Source organism: Rhinopithecus roxellana, chromosome 5 (genome assembly GCF_007565055.1).
Source record: "Rhinopithecus roxellana isolate Shanxi Qingling chromosome 5, ASM756505v1, whole genome shotgun sequence".
Taxonomy (NCBI): Eukaryota; Metazoa; Chordata; class Mammalia; order Primates; family Cercopithecidae; genus Rhinopithecus; species Rhinopithecus roxellana.
Window position 1 is genome coordinate 83,663,743 of NC_044553.1, and position 27,158 is coordinate 83,690,900.

The window sequence follows — 27,158 nt, forward strand, 5'->3', positions numbered from 1 at the left end:
CCACTGCACTGCAGCCTGGGAAACAGAGTGACACCACCCTGTCTCTAAAAAAATCAATGAAGAACAAAACTAATAATCGAATAAGCATTTACATAAAAGTGAATGAAAAAGCAAAACAGGAATGGAGAATAAATCGAGCATGAATGGATGATTTTTCCTTTTATTTCTGTTTTCGTTTTTTCTTTTTTTTAGACAGGGTCTCACTTGCTCTGTCGCTCAGGTTGGACTGCAGTGGCGGGATCTCAGCTCACTGCAACCTCCACCTCCTGGGCTCAAACGATTCTCCTGCCTCAGCCTCCCAAGTAACTAGGATCATAGGCGCCTGCGACCAGGCCTACCTAATTTTTGTCTTTTTAGTAGAGAGCGGGGGCGTTTCACCATGTTTGCCAGGCTGGTCTCGAACTCCTGACCTCAAGTAATCTGCCCGCCTCGGCCTCCCAAAGTGCTAGGATTACAGGCATGTGCCACCGCACCCAGCCTATTTTTGTTTTCTATTCATCTCTTAAATGTATTCTATCTTATTTTTACAAGGAAAGAAACCATGAATGACTTCTTCATTGAGTTTTTCATGACAGCAATCAGGAAAATGCAGTCATGCCTACAGGGAAATGTGGCATTCAACCTGAGTTTAATACACATCAAAAGTCAAAATGAGGTGGGGGTTAGATTATTTGCCACTTTAACTTATCTATGCCTCTGCTATAGTAATCAAAGTGTTTTTATTTTATTTTATTATTATTATTATTATTTTGAGACACAGTCTTGCTTTGTTGCCCAGACTGGAGTGCAGAGGCACAATCTCGGCTCACTGCAAGTTCACACCATTCTCCTGCCTCAGCCTCCCAAGTAGTTGGGACTACAGGCGCCCACCACCACGTCCGGCTAATTTTTTTGTATGTTTAGTAGAGACAGAGTTTCACCATGTTAGCCAGGATGGTCTCGATCTCCTGACCTCATGATCCACCCGCCTCGGCCTCCCAAAGTGCTGGGATTACAGGCGTGAGCCACCACACCCAGCCATTAAAGTGTATTATTAGATCAATTACTATTCACTTCAGTCTACCCTGTTGTTGCTCAAGTTATACATCGTTTAGTTGGAATAATCCAGGTGCTTGGCACATGTGAATTTTCCTAATCTGCTAGAGCTTACCACTTAAACCCTGTTTTCTTTTATTGTTGCTGATGTAAACAGTTCTAAAATGATGTAACTTTTTATACAGAACAGATTAAAATCACTGATCCTTTCTTGATGGCCCAAGGTTATTGGTGTAAACTACTACTACTATTGCTGATATAAAGAAACACCCTCAGTAGCTGTGGTATAAGGGCTTTTGTGACTACAAAGCTTTCCCCACACTGTCAGGTGTTCTCTTTTTGGTCATCACAGTGTTGGCATCTAGTAGCCTCTTCTATCAACCTGTGAACTGATTTTGTGGAGCCATTCTGCTTAGGGACTCTTAATTACATTTCCTGGATAGAGCAAGATAAATAGAATTAGGGGTGGAGACTGAAGATGTTATTAAACTGCTGCAATCTCATGATAAAACTTTAACAGATGAAGAGTTGCTTTTTGTGGATGAGCAAAGAAAGTGGTTTCTTGAGATGGAATCTACTCCTGGTAAAGATGCTGTGAACACTGTTGAAATGACAAGAAAAGATTTAGAATATTCCATAAACTTAGTTGATAAAGCAATGGCAGGGTTTCAGAGGACTGACTCCAATTTTGAAAGAAGTTCTACTGTGGGTAAAATGCTATCAAACAGCATCACATCGTAGAGAAAAATCTTTCATGAAAGGAAGAGTCAATCAACATGGCAAACTTCTTTGTTGTCTTATTTTAAGAAACTGTCACAGGCACTCCAACCTTTAGCAATCACTAACCTGATCAGTCAGCAGTCATCAATATCAAGCCAAGACCCTCCACCAGCAAAAAGATTACAACTTGCTGAAGGCTCAGATAATTATTAACAATTTTTAGCAATAAACTATTTAAGTATGTACTTTTTAAAGATATAATGTTATTGCACACTTAATAAACTATAGTATAGTACAAATACAACTTGTTTTTTCCCCCCGAGATAGGATCTCCCTCTGCCACTCAAGCTGAAGTGCAGTGATGTGTTCATAGCTCACTACAGCTTCAACCTCCTGGGCTCAAGCAATCCTCATGCCTCAGTCCAAGTTGCTGGGACTACAGGTGGGTGTCACCACACCTGGCTAATTTCTCTTTTTGTAGAGATGGGGTCTTGCTATGCTGACCTGGCTGACTGGTATTAAACTCCTGGCCTCAACTGATTTTCCCCACCTTAGCCTACCAAAGTGCTGGGATTACAATCACGAGCCACCACCACACTTAGCATAAGCATAACTTTTATATGCACTAAAAACCAAAAAACTCATGTGACTCACTTTATTGCAACATTTGCTTTATTGCCATGGTCTAACATCAAACCTGCAACATCTCCAAGTTATGCCCATACTGTGAAAATTAAATGAGATGATGCAAGCAAAACATACAGTACATGGCTTTGAGTAAATGATGTTTCAAATGTTAACTGGTATCTTTTAAAATCCTAAGTAATAATTTCCATTTAAATAGACTTCCTTATTTTCTCCATGGCATCCTAATGAAAATGCTACTACAAATATTAACAGTGGCTAATATTTCATGAACACTTACTACTACATGTTAACACTGTGCTGAATCCTTTCTAGGGGTTATTTGAATCCTTAGAAAAGCCACTGGAGATAAGTACCATGACGTTCCTATTACAAACAACCAACCAACCAAAGACTCAGAGAGGCTAAATAGCTTGCCCAAGTTCACAGAATAAGTGGGGAAAATAGAATTCATATAGGTTTGACTCCAGAATCCATAATTGTAAGTACTCCCCCATCCTGAGAGGAACAGCAGCTTCTTTTGCTGCTAAAATCTGCTTACAAGCAAGTTGAGAACGAGCTAATTCATTCTCCTTTAACCTTATTTTCTACTTGACTGTCCAAGGTCCCAGTTGGAAAAGCAGAAGTTGTTTTTTTGTTTTTGTTTTTTTAACGTTTGCTTTTTAACTTACCCACTCACAGTCAATTCCAAGTACTGGAAAATCTTCTAATTCACTTCTAAGCAAGGGCTCGATTTGATCCCACTCTGCCTCCTGAGACACCGTCACCACCTTTGCTTTAAGGATCCGTTCCTCCCACGAGGACCTGGGGGCACTGGAGTGCAGCGGATCATCTTCTGGAGGGGGCAGCTCTCTACTGCCCAGCACTTTCTGCTGTGGCTGTGGGGTCACAGGGCTCGTTTTACTCCTTCGGCGGCGCTGGATGCCTTTCCAGAGGACAAACCCCCCTACAGCCACACCCAGAAGGGTAGTCACTGTCAAAGCCACAAAGTTCTGTCTAGACATCTTCGACTTTTCTACTCTTTAGAAAAGCATATCACTAATCCCACAATCTGCAAAACAAATGGCAAAAATACATTTATATACAGAATATAAACCTTTACATAAACAAGTTTTCCTCTAAAGAAGTCCCATTTATAATATCCGTGCCCACAAACTAAAAGAACTGCTATAAATTTCCACGTGAAATAGTACAACAGTTTAATTTCTTCATCTTTATAATCTCTGTATTCCATCTCTATCTCCATCCTCACCCCAGGAAATCTCCCTGCCCTCTGACAGTTCCCCAGGGCTCTCTTAATGACATAAAATCATAGCAATCAAAACAACAGGCTATCTGCACAATGAAGTGTGATCTAGGAAAAAAAAAAAAAAACAATAAGCTAGACTCTCACCTCTAACTGCTGATTAATGAATGAATTTTTTAGTTAATGGATCTTCTTCAAAGTATTTTGCATTTTAAACCTTTGATCACCTAACGGTTGAAGGAAAACTTTTGCTTCTCAATTAAAAAAAAATTGTAATCCTCAGTCAGTTGGTAGGGAGATTTTTTTGACTTCTCTGGAAGGTGGGGCAGCGAGGGAGTGGAGGAAACTGGCTTGAGTCAACACTTTCTGTTGCTCCAGAAGGCTCAGTAGTTCTTCATAGAAACTGATTCGGTTATTGTAGGGTAAGGCAGGGGGATATAAAAGAGAAAGGATAAGGAAAGAAAAAGAAAAAGGTAGAACTTAGAGAGATATCCAAGATGCATAGAAGGAGGCTGCAAACTGAAGTGTTCACAGCGCCAGGCAGGTTAATGTAAATAAATAAAGCAAGCCACAAAATAGTCCCTTTTTCATTTTTCTATAACGTGGCTTTCTCCATGTAGTTTCCGTTTTCCTATATGTGAGAAAGAAATGAGTATACAGCACTATTTCTGTACTATTAAAATAACAGTAAAAGTGCAACAGTAAATAGTAAGTGGCCTGGCCAGGTGTGGTGGCTCATGCCTGTAATCCCAGGACTTTGGGAGGCCGAGGTAGGTGGATCACTTGAGGTCAGGAGTTTGACAGCAGCCTGGCTAATATGGTGAAACCCCATCTCTACTAAAAATACAAAAATTAGCCAGGCATGGTGGTAGGCACCTGTAATCCCAGCTACTCAGGAAGCTGAGGCAGGAGAATTGCTGGAACTTGGGAGGTGAAGGTTTCAGTGAGCCGAAACTACGCCACTGCACTCCAGCCTGGATGATGAGAGTAAGACTCTGTCTCAAAAAGCAAAAAAAGTAAATGGCCTTTGGTCTCAGGGCCAGGGAGAAAACATGGGGCAGCAACCATTCGGCACAAGCTGATGACCCTGTGCAGAAAGAAGGCCCAGAGTGGTCAATACTTTGCTTATTTAAGAGAAGTCAGGAATCTGAATTTTATATGAAATGTCACCATTTTAAAGTGCTGGCAATAAATTTACAGTTTTAAAAAATATTGTGCCAGCCAAACAAAAACACACTAGGCACCAGGCTACCCTCCGTGGCCTCTGGCCTAAAAGCTAAATTGCCCAAAGACAGAGCAATCAGCTGCACCCTGCCTACACTTCTCTATGGCTGAAGGTTACCCACTGAATGTGTATGGTTTTTATTACTTTTTAAAAATTTCATCAATAATAAAAAAAAATTTTTTTTTAATTGGATGGAGTCTTGCTCTGTTGCCCAGACCTGAGTACAGTGGTGTGATCTCGGCTCACTGCAGTCTGAGTACAGTGGCGTGATCTTGGCTCACTGTAGTCTCTGCCTCCCAGGTTCAAGCGATTTTCCTGCCTCAGCCCCCCAAGCAGCTGTGACTACAGGGGTGTGCCACCACATCCAGCTAATTTGCGTATTTTTAGTAGAGAGAGGGCTTCACCATGTTGGCCAGGCTGGTCTTGAACTCCTGACCTCAAGTGATTCACCAGCCTCAGCCTCCCCAAGTGCTGTGATTACAGGTGTGAGCCACTGCACTGGGCCAAAAAAAATTTCATATTTACAACAACTTCTGGATTATAATCATGCCTATATAGATATGTGAGTATTAGAGAAGAAAAACTCAATCATAGCAATTATTACAGTAATAATGAAAAGTGGTAATAGCTATGCTGTTTTAAAAACATTTACTTTATTCCAGAAACTGTGCTAAGAATTTCACATGTTATTTTCTCCAGTGCTTTTATTGAAGAGGAAACTGAGGCTTAATGAGATTAAATAACTTGTACAGAGAAACTTCTGATTCAAGTAATCTGAGAAGACATAAAAGTCCTTCCCTTTTCCACTCTAACCAATGCAAATGCTGGATAAGCCACTGAAAAGATAAAAATGTAATACACAGTTAAGCCCCCAAAAGAAAGAAAGAAATCATCAGGTGCCAGAAAAGGAAGAGGAAACCCAAAGTGGGTGGAAGGTTGAGTGCAGTGGCTCATGCCTGTAATCCCAGCACTTTGGGAGACCAAGGCAGGTGGATTGCTTGAGCCTAGGAGTTTGAGACCAGCCTGGGCAACATGGTGAAACCTCATCTATACCAAAAATACAAAAAATTAGCTGGGTGCGGTGGCACATGCCTGAAGTATCAGCGACTTAGAGGGCTGAGGTGGGAGGATAGCTTGAGCTGGGGAGGTCAAGGCTACGGGGAGCTCTGATGGTGTGCCACTGCACCCACTGCACTCCAGCCTGGACGACAGAGTGAGACGCTGTCTCAAAAAAAAAATAAGTGGGTAGGTGGGAGATGAAGTTGGGCAGAGACCAGAACTCATATCAGACCCAGCACTGGAGTTTATCAGCAACCCAGAGGCAGAACTCTAGGCCACAGGCCCAGGACACAGCTGGAATCCAGGAGAGTGCCACACTATCCACAAACCATAAGTATTTGCCCACCTTGGCCCAGGCAAGCCACCTGCCCCAGGCTAAAGGCATGAACAGAATCCCTCGAAAGAGGACAAATCCTCAGCTGGGTGCGGTGGCTCACACCTGTAATCCCAGCACTTTGGGAGGCCAAGGCGGGTGCATAGCTTGAGCCCAGGAGTTTGAGATCAGCCTGGCCAACACGGTGAAACCCCGTCTCTCTACTAAAAATACAAAAATTAGCCAGGTGTGGTGGTGCACGCCTGTAATCCCAGCTACTCGAGAGGCTGAGGCATGAGAATCACTAGAACCTGGGAGGTGGAGATCGTAGTGAGCCAAGATCCAGCCACTGCGCTCCAACCTGGGCAACAGAATGAGACTATGTCTCAAAAAACAAATAAAAAGAAAAAATTAATTAAAAAATAAAAGACAAATCTTCAAGCCTACACTTCTCTATGGCTCAAGCAGAAACAAGGCTCAGGTTCACATTATCCTCATAAAAGGGAAACCTAAGCCAATAAACTGAATTTAAACTGGTGCAGAACTGGTAAATTCTATTGGAACCAGGCACAGTCAATCACAATACACACACACCCCCCACTCACTCCATGTAGGAAACATACAGGACTACCATGGAAGATCAGTCCCTAGAAGGGGCTCACAATGAATCACAACAAAACAAAACCCTAAAGCCAATAAAAATAGTGCATAGAGCTGTCAAATATTTCCATACCTGAGATCTGAAAAGGACTTTAAAGAATATTCAGAGATATTAATGAAAATAATAACCAAAACGAAGACAAAAAATGTACAATTCTAGATATGAAAAATAGTTATAAAAAATTTTTAAAACTCAATACTCAATAGACAGGTTAAAATGTAGACCACACATACAGAGAGAGTTAATGAATTGAAGAAAAAAATCTGAGGAAGTCACCAGAATGTAGCTGACAGATAAAGAGGCAGAAAACATACAGAGGCCAGGCAAGGTGGCTCACACCTGTAATCTCAATACTTTGGAAGGCGGAGGTGGGAGGATCACTTGAGCCCAGGAGTTCAAGACCAACCTGGGCAACATAATGAGATCCCATCTTTGCTAAAATTTTTTTTAAAACAAAAAGAATACACAACAAAGCAGAGACATGGCAAATGGACTGAGAAACTCCAATATTCAAGGAATAAAGATTTGGAATGTATGAAAAGGGCCAGATTTTGTACTATTCTCTGAGTCCCAAGCTGGATAAATTAAATCTATTCATAAAAAGACTCATATAAGAATGTTCATAGCAGTTACTTGTTTGTAACAGCCAAAATCTGGAAACAGCCTGTTGGCCTGACTAATGAATGCATGACTGCTGGTTCATTCACTGTCTGTCCATGAGAACAGGAGCCTTAACTGGCTTTGTTACCACCATATCCCCAGTGACTCAGCACAGAGTTGATATACTCAGTAAATAGTTACTGAATGAATGAAATTCAGCTCAAGGTATTATACGTTAACATTTGTATGATAAATGTCTCTAATTCAATCACCAGATTACAACATTCTGTTTATTCAAATGAAAAAAAGTTTTTCCCCTTATCGAGCCTTGATGTTATAAGGAAGTACTATGGTTCACTACTGGGCTGGGAGCCAGAAAAAAATCAAACTTTGATAACAGTTTACTCTGGGATCCAAGCTTTTCAATGCCTCACCAAATCTCATGAGTGAAACAATATGTCATTCTTAAGTTTTTTATATAAATTAATTGAACATAAAACTTTTCTTTCAGACAGAGTCTCACTCTGCTGTCCAGGCTAGACTGCAGTAGCACAATCACGGCTCACTGCAGCCTCAACCTTCCGGGCTCCCACTTCAGTCTCCTGAATAGCTGGGGGTACAGGTGCACGTCACCATGCTCAGCACATTTTTTGATTTCTTGTAGAGATGGGGGTCTCACTATGTTGCCCAGGCTGGTCTCAAACTCCTAGGCTCAAGTGATCCTCCTGCCTCACCCTCCCAAAGTGCTCAGGTTATAGGTGTGAGCCAATATGCCCAGCTAAATATCAATGGCTACCTAATGATAGTAGGATTATGAACAATTTTTATTTTTCAAATTTTATATGAATATGTACATATTTGTAATTAGAAAAATACACTCTTTTTAAACTGGTGCTCTTTAGAGATAGGCAAGTAAATATCCCACTTGACAAAACACACAATCATATTCTTGGAATAAATCATACTTTAATGAGTTAAATGATTATGTTTAAAGTGTTTGGAAAGTAGTACATGGTAGACAACACAAGCCCTAACATCAAATAGCCTAGGTTTAAATCCAGCCTCTGTTACTCACTAGCTGTAGGAACTTAGGCAATTTACCAAACTTCGCTAAGCCTCAGTTTCCTCATCTGTGAGACAGGAAGGACAGTCTCCTCATCTGTGGAACAGGTATACCTATTATGCATGATTACTGTGAGGCTTAAGTAAAATCAATAAAATTCACCTAGTATATTGGCTAGAACATTAGGATTCTATAAATGCTAGCTTTTACTACAAACCACAGAACTTCTATTGAAGGAAATCAAAGAATCAGAGTTAAAATTTTGGAGTCAAGTTCAGCTCCCACCCAATTCAAGAATCCTTTCCAAGATAATCCCGACAGATCATGACCTAGTCTCTGATTGAATACTTCCAGTATCTGAGTTCTTCATCACCTTCAGAGGCAGTTTTTGTTGAAAGTCCTTGCATTCTGTAAAAGCTGCCTACTTACAAATTGCCCTCTTTGATAGCCTCTGCAATGACAAGTGTTTACTCCCTCCTTAAAGCCTGTTAAATAGGTGAAGAGAGCTCTGAGACTCCCCTTATAGTCTTCCTGTGACCTGGTTTATAGACTCTCCTGGCCAAGGCCTTCTGCGCAGTTCCAAGTTTGTCAATGTATCTCTTCAAATGTGGCATTTAGGTCTATACGCAATACTTGAGGCCAGGCATGATGGCTCAGGCCTGTAATTCCAGCACTTTGGGAGCCTGAGGTAGGTGGACTGCTTGAACCCCTCCCACCTCAACCCCTGAAGTAGCTAGTGCCAGGAGTTCAAGAGCACCCAGGGCAACATGGCAAAATCACATCTCTACTAAAAAAAAAAAAAAAAAAAAAAAAAAAATTTACAAAAAATTAGCCACGCATGGTGGCACGCACCTAATAGTCCCAGCTACTGAGGAGGCTGAGGTGGGAGAATCACCTGAGCCTGGGAAGTCAAGGCTACAGTAAGCCGTGATCACGCCACTAAAGTCCAGCCTAGGCGACAGGAGTGAGACCCTGTCTCAAAAAAACAAACAAACTTGAGACACGGTCTAACTGATGCAGGCTACAGTGACAGTATTACTTCCCAGCAGCTGGACCCTATATTTTATTAATGCTATATGAAATGATATATTTTTTCATAACAGAATCTCACTGTTGGGTCATATAAAGCTTGCAGTAAATTAAAATTCACTGACGCCAAATCAGGTTCTCCATTTTAAATATCTGTAATTTATATTTTGCACTTAAATCAAAAATGCTTCTTCTAAATTTCATCTTGTCTGTTTCAGCCAAATGTTTCATATATTGAGGCCAATTTGCATCTTGATTATACTTCCCTCTCAACTTAAACATAATTTTATGTACAAAACTGAGTATCTGTTTTCAGAGAAAATAACATCTCCTAACATATGCTTTTATTAATTCATTTTTATTTGGAGAGGTTTTGTGAACTGCATGTTTTTTTCTTTTCCAGCCAGAGGATTCATTCAGCAAACTTGTATATAACACATTATATAAGTCAGACACTGTGATAGACCCTGGGTAAAAAGAGTTGAAAGGCACAATCTGCCTTCAAAAAATTCATGATTTAGCCAAGGAAAAATACACATAACGAACAAGTTGCGAAGACTGAGATAACACCGACAGGTGAAGTACATACAGGTATACAAATGGCTTGGACTTGAGGAAAGAGTGGAGATATTGTTTTTATTTTTATTTTTTTGAGACAGGGCCTCACTTTGTCACCCAGGCTGGAGTGCTGTGTCACGATCTCAGCTCACTGCACCCTTGACCTCCTGGGTTCAAGTGATCCTCCCACCTCAACCCCCAAAGTAGCTAGGACCAACCACAGGCGCATGACAGCACCCCAACTAACATTTTGCATTTTTAGTAGAAACGGGGTTTTGCCGAGTTGCCCAGGCTGGTCTCAAATTCCTGAGCTCCAACACCCCAGCTGATATTTTGTATTTTTGGTAGAAACAGGGTTTCATCAGGTTGCTCAGGCTGATCTTAAACTCCTGAGCTCAAGCGATCTGCCCACATCAACCTCCCGAAGTGCTAGGATTACAGGCATGAACGACCACACCTGGCCGAGTTGGGGTATTATTAAGAGAAAACACGGCTGGGTGCGGTGGCTCATGCCTGTAATCCCAGCACTTTGGGAGGCCGAGGCAGGTGGATCACCTGAGGTCAGGAGTTCAAGACCAGCCTGACCAATATGGTGAAACCCCGTCTCTACTAAGAATTACAAAAATCAGCCAGGTGTGGTGGCGTGCATCTGTAGTCCCAGTTACTCAGGAGGCTGAGGCAGGAGAATCGCTTGAACCTGGGAGGCGGAAGTTGCAGTGAGCCGAGATCGTGCCACTGCGCTCCGCTCCAGCCTGGGCGACGGAGCAAGACTCTGTCTCAAAAAAAAAAAAAAAAAAAAGAAAGAGAAAACACTTGCTGAGAGAGATAGTGTCTGAGACTGGCATTCAAACAGGAGCAAGAGTTCTCCAGGTGCAGGAGCCAGACAGGAGGAGGGCACTCCAGGTGGAGGGAATAGCTTGTGCGCGAATGGGAAGGGCAGGAAGCACCACAGGATAGGTGAAACATTTAAACAAATGTAAAATGTAGGCGGGTGCGGTGGCTCACGCCTGTAATCCCAGTACTTTGGGAGGCCAAGGTGGGAGGATCACCTGAGATCAGGAGTTTGAGACCAGCCTAGCCAACATGGTGAAACCCCATCTTTAATAAAAATTCAAAAATTAGCCAGGCCTGGTGGCGTGTGCTGGTGGTCCCAATTACTCAGGAGGCTGAGACATGAGAATCACTTGAACCAGGGAGGCAGAGGTTACAGTGAGCTAAGATCGCACCACTGCACTACAGCCTGGGGGACAGAGTAAGACTCAATCACAAAAACAAAAACAAACAAACAAAAAAAAGTAAGATGTACTACACGTGTAAAATATGCACTAAATTTTTGAATACTTACTACAAAAAAAGAATGTAAAATTTTTTTTTTATAATTTCCATACTGATTTTTTTTTTTTCTTTTGAGATGGAGTTTCGCTCTTGTCACCCAGGCTGGAGTACAATGGCGCAATCTCAGCTCACTGCAACTTCTGCCTCCCGGGTTCAAGCAATTCTCCTGCCTTAGCCTCCTGAGTAGCTGGGACTACAGGTGCCCGACACCACACCCTGCCAATTTTTGTATTTTTAGTAGAGGTGGGGTTTCACCATGTTGGCCAGGCTGGTGTTGAACTCCTGACCTCAGGTGATCCACCCGCCTCAGCCTCCCAAAGTGCTGGGATTATAGGTGTGAGCCACCACGCCCAGCCCCATACTGATTTTTATGGTGACTTCTTTACTGTGGTAAAATATATATAACATAACATTTACCATTTTAGCCTTTTTTCTTTTTTTTGAGACAAAGTCTTGCTCTATTGCAGAGGCTAGAGTGCAGTGGTATGATCTTGGCTCACTGCAACCTCCACCTCCTGAGCTCAAGCCATCCTTCTATCTCAGCCTCCCAAGTAGCTGGGACTACAGGTACTCCCCACGATGCCTGGGTAATTTTTTTTTTTTTGTATTATTTTTGTAGAGATGGGGTTTTGCAATGTTGCCCAGGCTGGTCTCGAACTCATGAGCTCAAGCGATCCTCTAGACTTGGCCTCCCAAAGTGCTGGGATTACAGGCCTGAGCCACCATGGCTGGCCCATTTTAGCCATTTTTAAGTGTACAATTCAATAAGTATGTTCACACTGCTGTGCAATCATCACCATCGCCCATTTCCAGAACAACTTCATCCTTGCAAACAGAAACTGTTGTTCAACAAGAATTCCCATTCTCTTCTTCTTCTAACCCCTGATAAGCCCTATTATACTTTCTATCTCTATGAATTCCATATTGATTTTTTAATATTTATGTTGAAATAGCACTTTGGGAGGTTGAGGCAGGCGGATCACGAGGTCAGGAGATCGAGACCATCCTGGCTAACATGGTGAAACCCCGTCTCTACTAAACAAAATACAAAAAATTAGCTGGGTATGGTGGCAGGGGCCTGTAGTCCCAGCTACTCGAGAGGCTGAGGCAGGAGAACGGCGTGAACCCGGGAGGTGGAGCTTGCAGTGAGCCAAGATCGTGCCACTGCACTCCAGCCTGGGTGACAGAGTGAGACTCAGTCTCAAAAAAAAAAAAAAAAAAAAGTATGTTGAAATAATGTTTGGAATATATTGGGTTAAATATAGTCATGTGCTACATAACAATGTTTTGGTCAACAACAGACCACACATACTATAGTTCTACAAAATTATAAGATTACAATGGAGCAGAAAAATTCCTATTGCCTAGTGACATCATAGCCATCTAACCATCCTAACGTTGCTACACAATGCATTACTCACAAATGTGTGTAATTATGCTGGAGTTAACGAACCTATAGCACAGCCAATCGTATAAATGTACAGCACATGCAATTATGTATAGTACATACTTGATAATAAATGACTATGTTACTGGTTTATGTATTTACCATATGTTTTATTTTACAGTGTACTCCTTCTACTTATTAAAAAAAATTAACTGTAAAGCAACCTCAGACAGGTCCTTCAGAAGTTATTCCAGAAGGCACTGTTAACACAGATGACAGCTCCATGCCTGTTATTGCCCCTGAAGACTTTCCAGTGGGACAACATGTGGAGGTGGAAGACAGTGATATTGATGATCCTGACTCTGTGTATGTCTAAGCTAACATGAATGTGTGTGTTTGTGTCTTAGTTTTTAACAAAAAATTTTAAAAAGTTTAAAAAAAAAAACAATTTTTAAGTTGAAAAGAGCTTATAAAATAAAGAGATAAACATTTTTATACAGCTATACAACCTATTTGTGTCTTAAGCTGAGTGTTATTACAAGTCAAAAAGTTAAAACAATTTAAAAGTTTAAAGTAAAAAAGTTACAGCAAACTAAGGTTAATTTATAATTGCAAAAAATTTTTTAAATAAATTGAGTGTAGCCTAAATACACAGTGTTTATAAGATCTAAAATAGTGTACAGTCATGTCCTAGGCCTTCACATTCACCCACCACTCACTCACAGGTTCACCCAGAGCAACTTCCAGTCCTGCAAGCTCCATGCATGATAGATATCCTACATAAGTGTAACACTGCTTATCTTTTCTTGAGACTGAGTCTCGCTCTATTGCCAAGGCTGGTGTACAGTGGCGTGATCTCAGCTCACTGCAAACTCTGCCTCCCAGGTTCAAGCGATTCTCCTGCCTCGGCCTCCCGAGTAGCCGGGGCCACAGGTGTATGCCACCACACAAGGCTATTTTTTTTATTTTTAGTAGAGATGGGGTTTCACCATGTTGCCCAGGCTAGTCTTGAACTCCTGACCTCAGGTGATCTGCCCGCCTCGGCCTCCCAAAGTACTGGGATTATAGGCGTGAGCCATCATGCCTGGCCCACTGTTTATCTTTTATACCACATTTGTACTGTACTTTTATGCTTAGATATGTTTAGATACACAAATACCATTGTGTTACAACTGCCTACAGGACTCAGAACAATAACATGCCGTATAGGTCTGTGGCCTAGGAGTGATAAGCTATTCCATACAGTCTAGGTATGTAATCGGCTATGCCATCTAGGTTTGTGTAAGTGTGCTCTATCGTGTTCATAAAATGACACATTTCACAGAACAGATTCTCACTAAGTGATGCCATTACTATAGTTCACCTTATTTCTTTTTGTATCTTTAATGTGGCTACTAGAAAATTTTAAATTGGGGCTCACATTCTACTTCTAATGGACACTACTGTGCTAGGACACTACTGTGCTAGAATATAATGTGCAAGTAAGGAAACAGAGACGATGCTAGAATGAGTAGATACAGGACAAGTCATGAGGGGGCCATGCATTACCCTACAGGACCCTGGAGAGCAAATAACAGACTTATAAGGAGAGTGACAGGATCAGACCACCATGGTACTAATGTGGGTGCTAGCTTGGAGGAGGGCAAGGCTGTAAGCAGAAAGACCTTTAGAAGACTCATAAAGCTGAAAGGCAAAGAATACTCAAATTATGGCAGAGGAAACCAGAATAAAAAGAGCCACGGTTCCTAAACAGAATGGCTGCATCACAACCACCTGGAAAAACAACAAAGTCATCAACCAACTTTTAGAAATTATAAGATAATTCAGAAAGTCTGATGAGTATAAACTCAATAGCTTTCCAAACCTATTATAAAAATGTGAAAAAAGAAATCTCATTCATAATAGCAATATACCTGTATACTATTTTAAAACTACATTAAAAAACCACATATACACATATACAAGTCTAGGAATAAATTCAACAGGAAATGCGTCAGATCAATACAAAGAGAAACAGAAAACTTTAGTGAAGATCTAGAAGACGAGAAGAGTGGAGATGTATGATAGCAGCTGTCATGTGCCAGGTACTTTACATGTACATATATACTCATGTTAAAGTATTCATTTAATCCTTTCAATAACCCTATGTGGGAGGTACTATAATTATCCTGTTTTTGATAAGCAGACAAGATTGTTTTATAGAAATACTCAAAATAATATGTAAATTCAATACAAACTTCATTTAAAAAAACTTTTTAAAGAATGAATTGACTGTGTGCAGATGAGAAAAATGGATGCAGCAACATGGATCAGGATCATGGATTGTGGATCATGGATCATGGATTGTGGAGGCCACAACCCTGAGTGAATTAATACAGGAACAGAAAACCAAATACTACGTGTTCTCACTTATAAGTGCAGCTAAACACCCAGTACACATGGACATAAAGACGGCAACAACAGATACTGGGGACTACTAGAGAGGAGGGGAAGACAGGGAAGGGGGCTGCAGGCTGAAAATCTACCTATGCTTAGTACCTGAGTGAAGGACTCATCCATACCCCAAACCCCAGCAAAACACAATATAACCATGTAACAAACCTGCACATGTACCCCCTGAATTTAAAATAAAAGTTGAAATTATAAAAATAAAAAAAAAAGAATGAATTGACCATTGAGAAAGTGAAAAGACAACCCACAGAATGGGAAAAAATATTTACAAATCATATTATCTTGGAAGAGTGTGTATCTAGAATATATAAAAATCTCTTACAACCAAATAATAAAAAGACAAACCAATTTAAAAACTGGCTAAGGATCTAAATAGGTATTTCTGTTCTTCAATTCCTTTTTAATATATTTTTTAGAGACAAGATCTAGCTCTGTTGCCCAGGCTGCAGTGCAGTGATGCAATCATAGTTCACAACAGCCTCAAACTCCTGGGTTCAAGTGATCCTTCTGCCTCAGCCTCTTGACTACAGGTGTGCTAACTGAAGAGACATGTCCAGCTAACTGAATAGACATTTCCTAATAGAGGGTATACAAATGGCCAATAAGCACATGAAAAGATGTTCAATATCATGAGCTGTTAGGAAAATGCAAATCCAAACCACAATCAGATACCACTTTACACCCAGTAGGATGATTCTATTCAAAAAAAACAAATAAGGCCAGGTATGGTGGTGCACACCTGTAATTCCAGCACTTTGAGAGACCAAGGTGGGAGGATCACTTGAGGCCAGGAGTTTGAGACCAGCCTGGGCAACAGAGCGAGACCCTGCCTTTACAAAAACAAACAAACAAACAAAAATTAATTCGCCAGGAGTGGTAGTCTGCCTATAGATTTAGGCCACTTGGGAGGCTGAGGCAAGAGGATTGCTTGAGCTCAGAAGTTTGAGGCTGTAGGAAGCTTTGATCACTCCATTGTACTCCAGCCTGGTCAACAGAGTAAGACCCTATCTCTCAAAAAAAAAAAAAAAAAAAAAAAAAAAAAAAGACAAGTGCTGGCAATAATGTGGAGAAATTAGAAATCTCATGCATTGTTGGTGGGAATGTCAAATAGTACAGCTGCTCTGGAACACAGTCTGGCAGTTATATGACCTAGCAATTCCACTGGCAGGTATATATCCAAGGGAAATGAAAACACATGCCCGTACTAAAGTCCATAGCTATTCATAACAGCCCAAAAGTGGAAACACCCCAAATGTCAATTAGTTGATGAACAGATAAATAAAACATAGCATATCTGTATGTTATGAGTTGAATTATATTCCCCAAAAAGATATGTTGAAGGTCTAACCTCCAATACCTGTGAATGTGACCTTATTTGGAAATAGAGTCTTCGCAGAAGTAAATAAGTTAACATGAAGTCATACTGAAGTAGTGTGGGCCTTTAATCAAATACGACTGGTGTCCTTACAGGAGGAGGAGAAGAAACAGGTTTACATTGAGCAAATCCAATAATGCAGACAGACACACAGGGAAGGTGACCATTTGAAGACAGAGGCAGAGACTGGAGTTATGCAACTGCAAACCAAGAAATGTCAAGGATTGCCAACAACCACCAGAAACTAGGAAGAGGCAAGGTAGGATTCTCCCCTAGAGCCTTCAGGAAGAGCATGACCCTTGCTGACACCTTAATTTTGGACTTCTAGCTTCCTTAACCGCAAGAGAATAAACCTCTGTTGTTTTAAGCCACCAGTTTGTGTTACTTTGACCACAGCCCTACAAAACAAATATACTATAGGATGAAATTTCATTCAGTAATAAAAAGGAATGAATACTGAAACATGCTATAGCATGGAAAAATCTTGAGTACTTTATCCTAAGTTAAAGCAGCCAGTCACAAAAGACTACACATTGTATGATTCCATTTACACAAAACACCCAGATCTAGAAAGAAAGAAATATTAGTAGTTGCTTAGGGCTGGGGTCTTAGGGGAGTCAGGGATAGGGTGTGACTGCTAATGGGTATGGGTTTATTTTGGGGGTGATAAAAATGTTGTAAAATTAGACTATGGTGATGTTTGCACAACTCTATGAATATACTAAAATCCTCAAATTGTACACTTTGAATAACGAATTATATGGTGTGTGAATTACATCTCAATAAAGCCATTAAAAAATGATTTGGGGCCAGGTGTGGTGATTCACGCCTGTAATCCCAGTATTTTGGAAGGCCAAGGTGGGCGTGTCACTTGAACCCAGGAGTTCAGGACCAGCCTGGGCAACATGGTGAAACCTCATCTCTTTAAGTAATACAAAAATTAGCCAGGTGTGGTGGTGCACAACTGTAGTCCCAGCTACTTGGGGGGCCGAGGCAGGAGGATCACTTGAGCCCAGGAGGTCAAGGCTGCCATTGCACTCCAGCTGGGTGACGAAGTGATATCTCATCTCTCTCTCTCTCTTTTTTTTTTTTTTTTTTGAGATGGAGTCTCACTCTGTTGCCCAGGCTGGAAGGCAGTGGCACAATTTCAGCTAACTGCAACCTCCACCTCCTGGGTTCAAGTGATTTTCCTGCCTCAGCCTCCTGAGTAGCTGGGATTACAGGCGCACGCCACCGTGCCCGGCTAATTTTTGTATTTTTAGTAGAGACGGGGTTTCACCATGTTGGTCAGACTGGTCTCGAACTTCTGACCTGGTGATCCACCTGCGTCAGCCACCCAAAGTGCTGGGATTACGGGCGTGAGCCACCGTGCCCAGTTCCCCAACTCTTAAAAAAAAATTGACAAGTTGACTCTAAAACTAATCTGGAAAAGAAACTAATAATAACCAAAAATATTGTTTTTTAAATGAGAGGACACGAGCTGATATATGACTTCCAATAAAATAATAATCATGATGGACTATTTACCCTATTAGATGTCAACATATAACATACATTTTAATATAGGACGTTGTGGTATTGGTCCAGCAAATAGAAAAGTATACCATAGAACAGAAGACAGTCTAGAAACAGACCCTGTATGATAAATGAATACTTGTGGCCAGGTGAGGTGGCTCATGTCTGTAATACCAGAACTTTGGGAGGCTGAGGTGGGAGAATCTCCTGAGGCCAGGAGTTTGAGACCAGCCTGAGCAATATAGCAAGACCTCATCTCTATCTCTAAAAATAAAAATTAAAAAGAAAAAAAAAGAAATTAGTACATAGTGTGGCATTTCAGATCAATGGCTCAAGAATGGACTGACTATTCGAGGTGACAGTGTTTGGAAAACAACAATTATACACACACAATTCCAGAGGAATTAAAGAAAAAAAAACTATTCCCACAAGAAGAACTTATAGGAGAAAACAGAGCTTTAGGAGAAAACCCTCCTCTCTCTAAAAGTAGAGGAGGATTTTTCAACTTCAGCACAATTGACATTTTTGGCTGGTGAAATTCTTTGTTATGGGAAGCTTTCCCATGCGCTGTAGGATGTTTACCATGCGCTGCAGGATGTTTAGCAGCACCCCTCACTTTTACTTACTAGATAGCCAATAGCAGCACCATCCTAGTGGAACAAACAAAAAACATCTACAGACATTGCCAAATAACCCTGAGAGCAAAAATCTTTGCCATTTAAGAACCACTCAGATTGGGAATGATAGCCACAAAATACAAACACACACAGAACAGACTGATAAATTAAAACCTAAAATTTTAAACTTTGTTTCAACAAAGATGCCATATAGTTAAAAGACAAGCAACAACTTAAAAAAGCAATAAGCAGGGAGTAAATATTATAAACATATAAAAATAACAAAAGAGCAAAATCCAGAACATATAAAACACTACTATAAATCAGTAAGGAAAAGACGATCCAACAGAAAGAGATGTTTCTCAAAAGAGGAAATACAAATGGCCAACAATCATGAAGATGTTCAATCTCAACAGTAATCAGGGGAATGCAAATTAAAACAGCAATGAGGAATCACTTTCCCATCCATCAGATTGGCAAAAATAAAAAAGATTGATACCATTAAATGTTCGAAAGAGCATGGGGGGCTGGGCACGGTGTCTCACACCTGTAATCCCAACACTTTGGGAGGCCGAGGCGGGTGGATCACTTGAGGTCAGGAGTTCGAGATCAGCCTGGTCAACATGGTGAAACCCCATCTCTACTAAAAATACAAAAATTAACCGGGCGTGGGAGCAGGTGCCTGTAATCTCAGCTACTCAGGAGGCTGAGGCAGGAGAATCGCTTGAACCTGGGAGGCAGAGGCTGCAGTGAGCCAAGATCATGCCACTGCACTCAAACCTAGGCAACAGAGCAAGACTCTGTACCAAAAAAGAGAGAGAGCATGGAGGAAATTATTATACACAGTGGGTAGCAGTTTGGCATTCCTAAATCCCCATACTCTCCCACTCAGCAATTCCACCTGCGGGTACCCATCCTTGAGAAATACTCACATGGGCACACAGAGGTGTGTGGGAAGGATGTTCTCTGCCACACTGTGTCTGACAATGAAAAACTGGAAACAATCTATGGAATCTTACATAACTATGGAATTTACAGAGCAAGTAGAAAGAAGAGGTAGATCTCTACATACTGACAAAGAAAAAATTCCAAGACCTGTTTTTAAACATAAAACGTCAAGTTGTGTAATGCATAAAACATACATATTTGTAAAAGTTTAAGGCGAAATCTTACAAACATATATCATAACGTGCACACACTTGTCAAATAAATGCAAAGAAAAATACACACAAACTGACAACAGTTCTTATTTTGTGAGAAAGGGACTGGTAAGAAAGAGAGGAGACGGAAAAAAAAAATCAAAGAGGATCTGTATTCCACACTCCCCACGCTCACCACCAAGGAGAACATAAAGCTAAGAAAGATTTGTCTTGTTTAAAATTGTTACATAATTTTGTTACAAGACTTTATGCACGGACTATAACTAGAATATTTTAAAAGTACATTTTTAAAACAAGCTCAACTTTACCAAATTTAATCCATCTTCCTCCCTGCGCCGCGACCCGCACTTCCTAATTCCTATGACTAACAAAACCTTTCAATTCCTTCTATCCTTGTAACAGAACTAAAAAAATAAAGTATAATTTCAATTTTGTGTTTTTGAGGAGAGGGTATATAAAGGAGTTTGAATGTTGGAATCATATCAAAAGCCTATCAAAAGCTTATCGAGGGATGGGTTTGTTTGTATTTTAAGGAGCAGGTATCAATTTTATCATAAATAATGATTAAGGTTCTTAGTTTTGATCCATCCCAGGGATATGAAAAACGAAAGAGGTGGCTCCCGGCAAGGCCCAGAGCAGGGTGTGGTCTGGGAGGACAGGGATGGCAGCGCGGGTGGCGGCTCACACGCATCCAGGGGAGAAAACAGCAGCAGTGGCCGCGTCGAACTCGCAGCGCCCGAGGAGCTACCAGGTGCCGCGGGCGGGGCCTCCTTTTTAGCTGACTGGGACACGCAGCCTCGAAGGTCTGGTAGGGGCTCCCAGAGAGAGAGGGTAGGGGGTCGGAAGGAGAGGCCCGAGGAGAGCGTGGGAGGACGTGGGCAGGGGTGAGGCCCTCCTTGCGCACTTGGGTGCTGAACTGCCCCGCCGTGGGCGACGGGGCCACGCTGAGGGGCGGGGAGAGGGGCAGGGCCAACTCGCTCCGGGACAGCGGGGTCCCCGCAATGTCACCCCCGTACACGGTAATATCCCCCGCCCCACGACCCCTCTTGGTCTGCACTGGAAGCCCCTCTGCCCCGCGCACAATCCCGGTGCAAGGCCTCGCCGGCCTCTGAGCCTAACTTACCTGCTGCCTCAGACTGGGCCGCACACCTGCAGCGGGCTCACGGTAAAGTGCTGGAACCTGTGCGGCCGCCAGCACGCACCCACCCGGATTCACTAGGGCCGTAACCACTTCCGTTCCTGCGGCAGGCCTGGAGGACGTAATCCCAGCTGGGGTGTGGGAACGGGCAACGCCATCTTGTACGGAAGCTCCTGGGGCAGGTGATGCCTACCCAGTCTCTCTCCTCTGTTGAACAAAGAATCTGTTAAAATTGGAAGGGCTTAACGTCTTCTTCAGAAAAGTGACGCATTTGTTTCTGGGATGGTATGTTTGTGTTTTGGTTTTGGCTTTGTGTTTTGTGTTTTGGTTTTGGTTTTGGCTGAACTCTCACAAATGAAATATGGGACATCGAATTTTCTTTCGTATCCTGCCTGCTGTTTTTCTGTTAAACAATAGCAGTAAATAGAAGGAAAGACAGTGTATTTAAATAATGTAGTCTTCATTAGCAGTGCACATTATCCTATAGCCACTATAATAATTTTATGCACCCTTTTTTTTTTTTTTGGTGGCGACTGTCTCCCTAGGCTGGTCTCGAACTCCTGGGCTCAAGCGATCCTCACAGCTCGGCCTCCCAAAGTGCTGGGATTACAGGCGTGAATGCCCAACCTATGCCATCTTTTATAGCGATAATCACAATATCTTCTGTTTATATATTAAATCGTTCATCCAATTAGTCTTTATTAGCAATTATATGTGAGGCAGTTAATGTGTGCTACATGCATGTTTTTCCTTTCTCATGGAATGTGTAAAACAGAAGGAGAAATGAGATGTGCATAAATAACCAATATAAGGTGTAATAATAGCTACCATTTGTTGACTTTGTGCTCACCTGTTGCTAGGGGCTTTGCAAAGCATTTTACTTATTTTTTCTCTTTTAATCCCCATAACAACCCTATGAGGCAGTACTATTATTAGTGCCATTTTACATAAAATGGAAAAAGGTTAAATAACTTCTTCAAGGTAATTCAGCAAGTAAGCACCGGAGTTAGGAATCAAACCTCATACGTCTGATTGCAAAGCATGTGGCCCTATCCTTTATACTACATTGTCTTCAATACAGGGGCAAATGTTTTAAATTCCACTGAAGGAGTATCCATGGGGAAAATTTCCAGCTATTATAGGTGATTAACTCCCTGAATTTTTATCTCTCCGTCTTGAAACCCTTAAAAAACAAAGGATAAAGAGGAAATGCAAATTAAAACCACAATGATATATAGCTAAATGAAAAAGACAGAAAAGACCAAGTATTGGCAAGATTGTGGAGCAACCACAGCTCTTATATGCTCCTGAAGGGAGCATAAATTGATGCAATCACTTTGTTTAACTGTTTGGCAGTATCAGCTGAAGTTGAATACATGAAAAAGCCTTTGTTCCAACAATTTCGCCCCTAGGTGGGGCACAGTGGCTCAACGTGTAATCCCGGCACTTTAGGGATTTTCACTGTGTTGCCCAGGCTGGTCTTGAACTCCTGGCCTCAAGCGATCCTCCCACCTCGGCCTCCCAAAGTGCTGGGCATCATGGTGCGCACCTGTAGTCCCAGCTACTCCAGAGGTGTAGGCAGAAGGACCTCTTGATCCCTGGAGTTTGAGACAGCAGTGAGTTGTGATTGCACCACTGCAGTCCAGCATAGGTGACAGAGCTAGACCCTGTCTCAGAATCAAAAACAACAAAAAAAAAATTTTACTCCTAGTTATAAATATGAAACTGAAATGTCTGCATATATTCACCAAAAGGACATGTACATAAAAAAAGCTCATACCCATACTTTCAACAGCCCCAAACTGGAAACTACCCAAATATCCCTGCTGTTAGAAGTCACTGTATATAGTGATTCATTTTAGGATAGTAATAACTGGAAGGGAACATGAGGAGGCTCACGAAGTGCTGATAATGTTCTATTTCTTAATCTGAGTCCAGCTTTACAGGTGTGTTCAGGTTATATTTGTGAACACTTTTCTGGTTTCATATATACTTCAATAAAATAGTTTTTTTTTAAATGATAGTAAAGGAGTGAAAAGTTTGTTAACCCAAAGAAGAAAGAACAGGAAAGGACATAATACCGAACTAAAAAAAAAGATACAATTTTAAAAGAAATTAGATTAGAATGGCAGATACAGTGTATGCTTGTATCAAAATATCTCATGTGCCCCATAAATATATACATCTACTGTGTGCCCACAAAAATTAAAAAATAAAAACAAAAAGAATAGCAGAGTGTTGGCATTTGGAGGATTTCATAAAGAACTGTCTGGGTTCACAAGCAATCACTCTACATTAAGGCCCAATCAACAAGACTCATCTGTGCATACAGAACTTCTAATCAGCTTTTAAAATACAGTTTCTCACTTTTAAATATGAGAAGACATCCAAGAATCACCAGTCATTATGGGAATGTCTCTGACATAATTAATTAACCTTTTCTAAGGACCATGTGTAGAACTATGTATTGAACCCTCCGTTCTTGAGGAAGACAAAGAACTACGTACCCAACGATTTGAGAACACAAATTGTTCTCAAATATACTTTTCACATATACAGGGAAGATTTAAGAAAATTAATTTTGATTTAGGCCATTGATTATCTAACAGGTTGCTATTTTAAAAATCAAATAAAAATTTTAAAAAATGTTAGGCTATTGAGCAACTTTTTACAAATTGTAAAAAATTGCTATCATATAGCTCACATTCTCTAGCTACATTGCAATTAAGTTAGAAATCAATAATGAGGCTGGGTGCAGTGTCTCATGCCTGTAATCCCAGCACTTCAGGAGGCTGAGGCAGGTGGATCGCCTGAGGTAAGGAGTTCAAGACCAGCCTGGCCAACATGGTGAAACCCTGTTTCTACAAAAAATACAAAAATTAGCCAGGCACAGTGGCCAGTGCCTGTAATCCCAGCTACTTGGGAGGCTGAGGCGGGAGAACTGCTTGAACTTAGGAGGCGGAGGTTGCAGTAAGCCGAGATCATGTCACTGCATTCCAGCATGGGTAACAGAGCGAGACTCTGTCAAAAAAGAGAAAGAGAGAGAGAGAGGGAGGGAGAAGGAGACGGAGACGGAGAAGGGGAGGGGAGGGGAGGAAAAGAAAAGAAAAGATTATTTTTTAAACTCCACGTATTTGGGTAATCCCAGCACTTTGGGAGGCTTAGGCATGTGGATCACTTGAGCCCAGAAGTTTGAGACCACCCTGGGCGACATGGTAAAACTCCATCGCTACCCAAAATACAAAAATTAGCTGGGCATGGTGGCACACACCTGTGGTCCCAGCTACTCAGGAGGTAGATGTGGGAGGATTGCTTGAGCCTCGAGGGTGGAGGTTAAAGAATGGCTAAAATGCAAAACACTGCCAACACCAAATTCTGCCAAGGATGTGGAGCAACAGGAACTCTCATTCATCACTGTTGGGAATACAAAATGGTATAGCCACTTCTGAAGACAGTTTGGTAGTTTCCTATAAAGGTAAAGATAGTCTCAGCATGCAATCCAGCAGTCACACCTTTGGGTATTTACCAAAATGAGTTGAAAACTTAGGACCACACATAAACTTGCACATGCATGTTGACAGCAGGTTTATTTATAAGCTGGAAACAACCAAGATGTCTTTCAGTAGGTAAAAGAATAACCAAACTGGTACATCCTTACAATGGAATATTATTCAGAACTAAAAAGAAGTAAGTTATCAAGCCACAAAAAAAATAATACGGAGAAACCTTAAATGTATATTGCTAAGTGAAAGAGGTCAGTCTGAAATGGCTACATACTGTATGGTTCCTACAATATGATATTCTGGAAAAGGCAAAGCTGTAGAGGTAGTAAAAAGATCAATGGTTGCCAGGGATTCCAGGGGAGGAGGAAAGGCAGAATATAGCTGGAGCAAGGGGATTTTTAGGCCAGTGAAACTATTCTGTATGATACAGTAATGGTGGATACATGACATTATGCATTTGTCAAAACCTACAGAACTGTGCAACATGATGAGTGAACTCTAATGTAAACTATAAACTTTGGCTAATAATGTATCATTTTGTAGCAAATATATAATACCCATGCAATATGTCAATAATAAATGAAACTGCATGTGGTGAAGAGAGGTATATGGGAGCTCTCTGCACATTCTGTTCAATTTTTTTTTTTTTTTTTTTTTTTTTTTGAGACGGAGTCTCGCTCTGTCGCCCAGGCTGGAGTGCAGTGGCAGATCTGGGCTCACTGCAAGCTCCGGCTCGCGAGTTCACGTCATTCTCCTGCCTCAGCCTCCCAAGTAGCTGGGACTACAGGCGCCCGCCACTACGCCCGGCTAGTTTTTTGTGTTTTTAGTAGAGACGGTGTTTCACCACGTTAGTCAGGATGGTCTTGATCTTCTGATTCGTGATCCACTCGCCTCGGCCTCCCAAAGTGCTGAGATTACAGGCGTGAGCCACTGCACCCAGCCTCAAATTTTCTGTAAACCTAAAACTGCTCTAGAAATAAAGTCAATTAATTTTTTTTTGAAAAAAAGTTATTGTGTGAACTATCTAAAATGTTTTATTCATTTGTTTATCCATTCCAAGGACAACTTAATGTCAAGCACTGGGCTAGGGATTCATGGGACATCATATGCAGAAAATTCATAAGGAACTGTGGCCAGAAGTGCTAGTTGCCCACCTATTATCCATTCTCCCTTTCCACTTAGTTGGAGGAATTAAACAATTGCATTTACAAAATACAATTTTCTGTCTTCATTAGGAGTAGGTGTGGCCATGTGACTAAGTTCTGGCTAGTTATAAGCAAAAGTTTTTGTATGGAATTTTTGGTAATGTTTCTAAAAAGGGGACAGGCTGGGCGGGGTGGGGTTTGTGAATGTTAAATAGCTTAAATTGTGAATGTTATATAACTTCATCTTCTATCTTCCACAGGTAAGGTTCAGCAAAGTCTATGTCATTCTGTAATCCTTTTGATCCAGCGGATTCTTTGGAGGAATTTAAATACATATTGGATTTTGCAACCACGTTTGCAAGAGGAAAATGCAAAGGTGAATTCTGGGCCTGCTGCCGGGGGAGGGTAGAGGATGGACAGCTGACATCTAGTCACAGAGGAAAGAACAAAGAAAGAGATCTCCAGTTAAAGCCGATAGAATTGAACCATACACAACCCACCTCCTTCTAAAATCCCTCTAGAACAATGGTTTAAAAAAACACTTTAACATAAAACTTCAAAATCAAAAAGATAAGGAAAATGATGAAAATCACTCAGATAAGAAGAGAGGATATTTATGCCGAGGCTGCCGTCACTGGGAGTCCGCCAACATACCACCATACTTTGGTGAGACTTGAAGGCAGGCAGGGAGTGGAAACACTTTATGCTGTAGTGAAAAAAGGGGAAGGCTTCGGTATGCTCTGACTGGAGGTCACTGTCATGGGGAAACTGCAGGTGGGCTAACTAGAAGCTGGGCTTCTTGTGTAATGGTTTGGCTTTCTCTAGTTGGTCCTGTGTTGAAAATAGGGGCAAAATATAGGGCAGCTGACTCATTGACCAAGCCCTGCCCAGGCTGGCCGATTGCAGAGGTTGTGGGTCAGAGTTCTGTTGTCATATATGGTCTGGCTACTGTCTGTTTATATAATCCGTCTGTCAGAGAACAGTAGAGGAGATCAAATTATTACCATTTTGGAAGCTGGAAAGCAGGAGGATAGTGCGAACTGAATTAGCAGACTTGCTCTCTATCAAAGGGGATGGCCAAAAGCAAGCCAGATTTGCCCCAGAAAACCACCAAAGGTTCAAGAATTGGCAGCACCAGGTACCCCCAGAAGCAGGGATAAAATGGGGGCTTAAATTGAACAGTTGGTTCAAAGTCTATTTCAGAAGCATTAGAACACTGGATTCCTTCCCCAGCTCCCAAATGACTGCCTGGTGCAAGACTCAGGATTGATTCCCTGGAGACGGTAAAGTAGAGGGTTCTTTGTCTAGTTAAGGATGGGGTGCCATAACAAACATGCCAATTCAGTGAAAATACCTACTTTCAAGACTCTTACTTGAC

The 27,158-nt window shown here is 41.4% G+C and overlaps 1 protein-coding gene across 1 annotated transcript in view; it reads right to left on the reverse strand.

The window, feature by feature from the left end:
• The window catches only part of EXD2 (exonuclease 3'-5' domain containing 2), a 50,994-nt gene extending 29,692 nt beyond the window's left edge, over window positions 1-21,302 (reverse strand). The window contains exons 1-2 of the mRNA XM_010359729.2: window positions 21,118-21,302; window positions 3,072-3,451 (exon numbers count right to left, since the gene is read on the reverse strand). Coding sequence (XP_010358031.1) covers window positions 3,072-3,404 — 333 coding nt within the window. The 5' untranslated portion in view covers window positions 3,405-3,451; window positions 21,118-21,302. The remainder of the gene's footprint in view (window positions 1-3,071; window positions 3,452-21,117) is intronic.
• Window positions 21,303-27,158: the final 5,856 nt, after the last annotated feature.